This window comes from Phalangium opilio, unplaced genomic scaffold (genome assembly GCF_054372755.1).
Source record: "Phalangium opilio isolate 3A_F unplaced genomic scaffold, DU_Popi_V2 ptg000094l_1, whole genome shotgun sequence".
Classification (NCBI taxonomy): domain Eukaryota; kingdom Metazoa; phylum Arthropoda; class Arachnida; order Opiliones; family Phalangiidae; genus Phalangium; species Phalangium opilio.
Window position 1 is genome coordinate 6,571,735 of NW_028324199.1, and position 8,266 is coordinate 6,580,000.

General features: G+C 43.4%; 1 protein-coding gene across 1 annotated transcript; it reads left to right on the forward strand.

Annotated features, from left to right (window-relative positions):
- The first annotated feature begins 210 nt into the window (after positions 1-210).
- LOC149640000 (uncharacterized) lies at positions 211-1,468 on the forward strand. Its single transcript, XM_089850850.1, has 5 exons — positions 211-314; positions 391-608; positions 700-1,076; positions 1,225-1,405; positions 1,449-1,468. Exons 1-5 carry the CDS (start codon positions 211-213, stop codon positions 1,466-1,468), a joined length of 900 nt encoding a protein of 299 aa, XP_089706976.1.
- The last annotated feature ends 6,798 nt before the right edge of the window (positions 1,469-8,266 follow it).

Here is an 8,266-nt window from a genome sequence, read left to right on the forward strand (position 1 = left end):
TTGTTTCCAATTAAATTTTGGCAGGTTCCAGGTTTTCAATCTAGCATCGCTGATTTGACAGACTGTCGAACCAGAAAGACCTAGGTACACTCTTCACTTTCCGTGCCTGAATTTCAAACAACAAACCGAAACTTTCTGCATCGCGACAAAACTTATATATTTGGGCCTATATATTAGACGCCTTGGGAATTGTTTCTCTGACAAGTGACAATGGCAAAAGCGCGGCTCCCATTGTCCAAAAAGGGCAAGTCCCGTAAAAAATGTTTCAAAATCAAACGGCAGAATCAGAAGGCGAAAAAGATTTCTCTGTCAACGTAAGTACTCACTAACCATTACTTGACGTGAAACCAAAATGCTACAAATTAATAAATTATGTAATTAAACTTGTAGTTACCCTGCGGCAGAAGTTCTTGCGATGGGCTTGCCAAATGAAGAATTTATGGCGAGGCCTAGAGTGCTTTCACCTGAAACGCCTTCAAGAACCCTAGTGTCTGAAAATGTGCCAACACAGGAAATTCTAGTCAAGTCACCAATGGGACTAGAAAATATTTCGTTTGTATCTGACCAACTTGAACCTCGTTGCGCGATCGACGAAACAACCTTGCCCAGTTTGAAAATTCTGCCCCTTACACCAATGCAAAGAAAATTTGTCCCTCCAAAGCCTAACAGTGCTTTTCAAAACTTATATGAACATTAAAGACTTCATAACAGAAATAAGAGAGCTGGACGTTCATAGATGCGAAAAACATTTGGAAGGGAAAATGGAATTTGTAAAAGAATCGCGAAACGGATTAGTTTCAGACCTTATTTTCGAGTGCAAATATTGCAATAAATCGAAATCAATTTCCACGTCAAAAAATGAATCGAGTCTAAGAGGTAGGCCCAAGATTCATGGTCTTTCCCGTGATACCAATGAAATTCCCACAAAAAATGAACTTACGCTAAACTCACTGGCTGTTTGGGGTTTCGTATCCATTGGAAGTGGGTATGAAAACATGGATGAGGTGTTTTCTGTGCTAGGAATACCAAACATGTCTAAACCTACATATACCAAAAAGGAGCAAATACTTGGAGAGGTAAGGAAATCGATTTCGTAAATTAGTTTTGGCCCTGGTTTTGGTTATTTAGCCAGGAGCTAGTCACTGGTACTTTTTTACACTTTAGTTTCGATTTGATAGTAATGTTTTTACTTATGACACAATTGTTTATTTGTTTTGCCCGCAGATGTGGGAGAAAGCTTTGCGAGACGAAATGAAAGAAGCTGGCAAATTAGAAAAACAGTTGGCTGTTGAGAGTGGCGATGTCGACTCTGACACTGGTAATCCGTTTATAAGTGTAATTGTGGATGGTGGATGGTCGCAGCGAAGCCACGGTCATAGATACTCCGCTAAGAGTGGGGTAGCTTGTATTATTGGAGCTCGAACAAAACAGCTACTAGAACTGAATAGTAGACAAAAATACTGCGTGATTTGCGACAAAAAACGATGTAGTGAAAGTAAAGCAGTTCCATCTCATAAGTGTTACAAAAATTGGAAGGGTTCATCCCCAGCAATGGAGGCAGATATTCTTATTGAAGGTTTCGATAAAAGTATTGAAACACACGGTTTGGAGTACAGAACTGTAATAGGGGATGGTGATTCATCTGTACATTCAAAGCTTCAAGAAAACGTGGATTACGGAGATAAAATTAAAAAAAGCGAGTGCGCCAATCACGTGACACGAAACTACCGATCAAAGCTTTACGCGATAGCCAAATTTCACCCAGAAGCCTTGACAACATCGAGGATAGTTCGAATGGGGAAAGCTATGAGAGGGGCTATCGCCCACGTCGCCGCGGAACTAAAAGAAGCAACCATGCAGTTGCATGGCGATGTTAAACAACTTGTTTCGCTTCAAAATAAATACGCTGAAATTCTAAGGCAAGATATTAGAAACATCTACTTCCATGTTTTTGGTCGGCACGATAATTGTCGTCCCTATTTCTGCGAGTCCGCGGGTCCAGATAGGTTTTCTCTCTTGACCCCAGCTTTAGAAATGAAACTGAAGAACGCTTCGCAAAGAGCGCAAGACCTAGCAACGGCTCTTTTGCAAAACGAAACAAATAATTTGGCGGAAAACTTCATGTCCTTGGTCGCAAAAACTGTTGGAGGAAAACAAATATGTTTCAACAGACGTGGATCCTATTTCACGCGTTGCATCGCAGCTGCGCTACAATTTCAACTAGGTAGAAATTGGCATGCAAAAATTATGAAAACTGTGACCAGTGAGAGCCCTTGTATCACAATTAAAACTCATGGTAGTCGAAATGCGAGGCAGAAAAATTACAAGAGAACGAGCCTGGAAAAACGTATAAGAGAGATGAAAGAAAGCCAAGAAGCCGAAGAACGCAATCATGAGACGCATGATTTCAAAAACTACGGAGAAAATTCAGAAAAACCAGATATGGTCCCCGATGCTATGGAAAGAAGGAGAAAGGAAATTTTCGCCGATCTTGCAGTAACTAAGGAGCAACAAGATATTATCCAAAAGAGGACCAAAGACCAGGCTGATTGCGAGGAATGGCACTTGTTACGAAAGAATCGAATTACAGCGTCTAATTTTGGAAAAATAATGAAAAGAAGGCCGCAAACATTATACCGAAATTTAGTGAAAACAATTCTATACCCGAAAGCTTTCTCAAATGTGGCGGTTGAATGGGGCAAAAGAAAAGAACAAAAGGCGATAGAAGAATACGAGATGCATTCTAACAAACAGGTGACAAAATGTGGAATTTTCATTGACACCGATATGGGTTTTTTGGGCGCTTCACCAGATGGATTGGTGGATAACGATGGTATTTTAGAGGTGAAATGTCCCCATTCGGTCCGTTTTTGTCACCCCCTAGACGCCCCAAATAAGAAAAAACAATTTTGTTCAAGCATCGTCAATGGTCAGCTGAAATTGAAAAGAAATCACGACTATTTTCATCAAATTCAGGGACAGCTACATATAACGAAGCGAAACTATTGTGACTTTTTTATTTGGACCCTAAAAGGACTGAGTATCGAAAGAATCTTCCCAGATCCTAGTTACTGGGAGAGAGCAATCCCCAAGCTTCGTTTCTTTTATGAGGAATGCCTTCTGCCAGAAATCATTGACTCTCGACACTTCAGATCACTGGAAATAAGAGAGCCAAAGTCACTTGAGGAGCCGCCAAAGAAAAAGGTGAAAACTTCGAACGTTCCCCTTACAAAAACCTTGGCGAAACGAAAACCAAAAACAGTGACGAAAAAACTAAATTAAAATCAAATTGTCGAAATCATTTAGTTACAAAGCCTTTTTCGGGGCTACTCGAATTTTGAAATTATAAGTTACATAAATATATTTTGCAATTTTTTCCTGTTACTTTCCACTTGATATTTTTCTTCCATAGTAACATTGCTTCACCACCATTGTTGCCAATTTATTTTTAGCCCCATCGTATATATACGATGAGGATATTAGTTTGTCCCGCGACCCTTTCACCCGTCAACAGTAAGGGTTTCACGCTTTTCATCTCACTCCACTATTTCAGAATTCAATGAAATCGAGGGGAATTTTTAGCAAAAGGAACTATATACCGACGTGCTGAGTTAGCTCTAAGAGAGAGAGAGAGACAGAGAGAGAGAGACAGAGAGAGACAGAGAGAGAGACAGAGAGAGACAGAGAGAGAGACAGAGAGAGAGACAGAGACAGAGACAGAGAGACAGAGAGAGAGACAGAGAGAGACAGAGAGAGAGACAGAGAGAGAGACAGAGAGAGACAGAGAGAGAGACAGAGAGAGACAGAGAGAGACAGAGAGAGACAGAGACAGAGAGAGAGACAGAGAGAGACAGAGAGAGAGACAGAGAGAGAGAGAGACAGAGACAGAGAGAGACAGAGAGAGAGAGAGAGACAGATACAGAGACAGAGACAGAGAGAGAGACAGAGAGAGACAGAGAGAGAGACAGAGAGAGACAGAGAGAGAGAGAGAGACAGAGACAGAGACAGAGACAGAGACAGAGACAGAGAGAGAGAGACAGAGAGAGACAGAGAGAGAGACAGAGAGAGACAGAGAGAGACAGAGAGAGACAGAGAGAGACAGAGAGAGACAGAGAGAGACAGAGAGACACAGAGAGAGACAGAGAGAGACAGAGACAGAGAGAGACAGAGACAGAGACAGAGAGAGAGACAGAGAGAGAGACAGAGAGAGAGACAGAGAGACAGAGAGAGAGACAGAGAGAGAGAGACAGAGAGAGAGACAGAGACAGAGAGACAGAGAGAGAGAAAGAGACAGAGAGAGAGACAGAGAGAGAGAGACAGAGAGAGACAGAGAGAGACAGAGAGAGACAGAGAGAGACAGAGACAGAGAGAGACAGAGACAGAGACAGAGAGAGAGACAGAGAGAGACAGAGAGAGACAGAGAGAGACAGAGAGAGAGAGACAGAGAGAGAGAGACAGAGACAGAGAGAGAGACACAGAGACAGAGAGAGAGACACAGACACAGAGAGAGAGAGAGAGACAGATACAGAGACAGAGACAGAGAGAGAGACAGAGAGAGAGAGAGACAGAGAGAGAGACAGAGAGAGACAGAGAGAGAGACAGAGAGAGAGACAGAGAGAGCGACAGAGAGAGACAGAGAGAGAGAGTTTTTTTGTTTGCAAATTGGCTTTAATGAGCGTCACAAGAGTAATTGTACATAAAAAAACTGTCAATTAATCAATAACAAAAACAGAACTGTATCAAGTATTGAGAATGAACACATGGCATTAGAAGGAAACTATAAATTATACATGGAAAGTACTACTATTAATAAATATAATTACAATGAAAAAAAGAGTAACATTAGTGTATTATAAAGGGTTTATGCCCCATTGTTCGTTAAAACTAGCGAGAAGATTGGGACTTTGTAAAATTGCAAAACTGCGCCTAGCCTTATAACGCGCTATGGTACGTATCTTACATGAGAAAATTCTTTGATCAATAAATGTCTCAAAACTCTGAGAGTTAAAGTCAACATTACGAATATTGAGAAACATGTCTCTTAGAACAACCTTTCCAAGAAGAAAAACCAGGTTACAAAAGGAGTGATTTCCGGGGGAGCATACTAAGTAAAAAACTTCCGAGAGATTATGGTTATGACCGTTTAAGGTGGAAACCCACGCTAACAAAGAATTAAATAGTTTAATTGCCACTGGACAGTCAAAATATGAGTGTTCAAAGGTACCCATGGCAGGGCAAAAAATACAATGTGGAGACATATCCGGAATTATGTGGGCTAGTCGTGATGGATATGGTAAGGCCCCGTGTAAAGCGCGCCATTGTACCGCGTGTTCGAAACGAGTATTAAACGGTGCAAGGGGGATGGACCACTAAAACTGGAGGTCTTAGACGGAAAGTCTTTAATATAAGGCAACGGTAAAGATCACGCGAAGACGGACGGTCCCTAAGCATCACCCGCACTACACCAAGGTGAGTGGGACATTCAGCTTCAAATACTGGAACAGTGGAGAGCCCAAAAACGTTGTCGGAGAGTATCCCGCGAGCACCGAAAACACGGGGGAAAAGTCTTATCAAAGTGTTTTGTATAGCTCGGTGTTGAAGTAACATAACCCGAGTTGGGCGCGCATCCGAGAAAATAATATGAGAAGGCACAAAGTGGCCATTCAAATCTAAAAAGTCCTGTATGCGACATAAACCGGACCGTACGTAGAAACCATGAAGGGCTGCGTTTAACGACACACCAGTTGCATTAGTAATGTAAGGCGAGTCAAAAACAGGTAGCGACAGAAATACGTCACGAGCTATAAATTCGGGAATGATCCGAAAACGAAGCGCGTGCCACGACACAAATAAAGATTGATAGAAATCATCTTTTAGCCTGATCGCGAAACGACGCAGAAAAAAATCGCGAAAGTCCGGAACGGAGTCTATACGCGCACTGAGAACAGCATTAGCCATAATTGCATGAGGAGATTTACCAAAATCCCGAGCGAGTAAATCATACGCAGACGCGATACGGAAGGCCATGGTTTTAGCGGCAAGGGACACAAGCCCAACACCACCAAACCGTTTTTCTTGATATAGGGTTTCGGAATTAATCCAGTGGATGCCGTCCCAGACAAAATCAAGGATGAGTTTTTGCACGGAGCGGAGAAACTCATCAGGTGGCTGAAGGACCTTGAGACAGTGCCAAAGAACACTACCAGCCAGGTGATTAACCACCAGGACTCTGCCGGCAACAGAGCAGTGATGGCGGTAGCGAAACCAACTACCAAGCACTCTGCGAAACCGGAGCAACAAGGTATTCCAGTTTAGCAACACATAGTCTTTATTGTTGCCAAGATATACACCGAGGAATTTACCTCCGTCAGACCTGGAGTGTATACCGAGCGGTTGATCCAGACGACCTTTCCAAGAACCGCTCCACAGAACAAAGCTCTTGGCATAATTTACCTTAGCACCCGAAGAGGCACAATATTGTTCGAGGCAAAAATGCAAGACGCCAAAATCGTCATCATGACGTAAAACAGCGTCAAAATCGTCCGCGTAAGTCGCGTTAAAGATGCTATAGTGAGTAGGCCCGATGCGAGAACTAAGCTTCTTCCGCAGCAAGACCATCAAGGGTTCAACCGCGAAAGAAAACAGAAGAGCCGAGAGCGGACATCCTTGACGGATACCACGGTGAAAAGGTACCACATCCGTAATTGTATTGTTAAAGCGCAACCGAAACACGGAGTCGCGATATAGCACTTTCAAAAGACCGAGGAACGACGGTGGAACGCCGAAAGCTTCAAGGACGCGAAAAAGGTAAGAATGATCCACGCGATCAAAAGCCTTTTCAAAGTCTATGTTGACAATAGCCAATGGCTCATTGGATGAGTTCGCGGTAGAGAGAAGGTCACGAAGTGTCGAGATTGTATGATGAATCGTGCGACCGGGAATACCGTACGACTGCGATTCGTGAATAACCGAGGGAGCGACAGTCTTAAGCCGTATCGCGAGACATTTACCGTATAATTTATAGTCCGTATTAGTAATTGAGAGCGGTCTCCAATTACGTATGTCAAATAGATCGCCAGATTTTTCCAGGAGCGACATCACCGACTCCGAGAACTTCTGGTTAAAATGTGTATTGTGTTGCAAATCAGCAAAGAGAGACACAAGGACCGGCCCCAGAAGGTCCCAATATTTAAGGTAGAATTCCACCGGCAAACCGTCAATGCCAGACGCTTTACCGCGAGGTAGTGAACGTAGTGCCGCAAAAAGTTCATCGGCAGTAATTGGGCCAGATAAGGTATCTTTTTCATCATTATCAAGTAGTGGTAGCTCGTGTATTAAAGGAGTTTGGGATGAGTCGGCAAAGCGGGTATCGGGTAGGGAATAGAGATCGGAGTAGAAAGAGAGGAGACGTGTACGAATGGCACCAGGGTCACGAATCACGACGCCAGAAGAGTCATAAAGACCACGAATGATGGATCGCGTACGAGGTTTGCGCGCAAGACTAAAAAATTCCTTAGAGGGCGTGTCAATCGTATTAAAATGCGATTCACGGGCCCTTGCTAGCGAAATTTTAGACTGAGATAAAAGATGGGCTTGCAGTTCTTCCAAACTGCGCGTGTGTTCAAGTGTACCGGGGGGGGGAGGCAGTAACCCTAGCCTCAAGCACCGAAACCGATATAGATTCACGCACGAGCATTTCGTGAGAGAGCGTCATCGCATGAATCTTAACACTTGGCTTGAAAATAGTGAACCACCAATAACTCCAGGTTACCGCCGTAGGGCGCTGCAAAATGAGACGCTCTACCTCAGCACCCAAGGAGCCACCAAAGGCAGCACTATCAAGATGAGTGACCATCATACGCCAAAATGGCGGACCGCGCGGAATAGATATCTCAGTTTGGAAGGAGCACAAGACCGCATCGTGATCCGAGAAAAACGTGGGTATGTGAGAAACTCGTAACAAGGTAGCAGTAGAGGAGTAATAAATCCTATCCAGACGTGCTGAACGTAATATTCCGTGATTGATCAACCGCCACGTGAAATCGCGACGGGTGGGATAGAGAGAACGAAAAGCATCAGTTAAACCATGATCATTAATAAGATTAGTAACTGCACTGGCTATAACAGGCCGGCATTCAGCACAGTCTTTGCGGTCTAAAGGAGGGTTAACGGTCGAGTTAAAATCGCCAACAACATATACATTGTCATTGTCCGTAACTGCAAGTAATTTTCCTTTAATAAAATTCAGGGTACGTAACGCCAGGTC

Bases quoted from the DNA above. Each gene is read 5' to 3' on its own strand.
- LOC149640000 (XM_089850850.1), top strand. From the start codon at position 211: ATGGCAAAAGCGCGGCTCCCATTGTCCAAAAAGGGCAAGTCCCGTAAA. The intron at 315-390 runs GTAAGTACTCAC...TTAAACTTGTAG, and splicing joins AAAAAGATTTCTCTGTCAAC to TTACCCTGCGGCAGAAGTTC. The intron at 1,077-1,224 runs GTAAGGAAATCG...TTTTGCCCGCAG, and splicing joins AGGAGCAAATACTTGGAGAG to ATGTGGGAGAAAGCTTTGCG.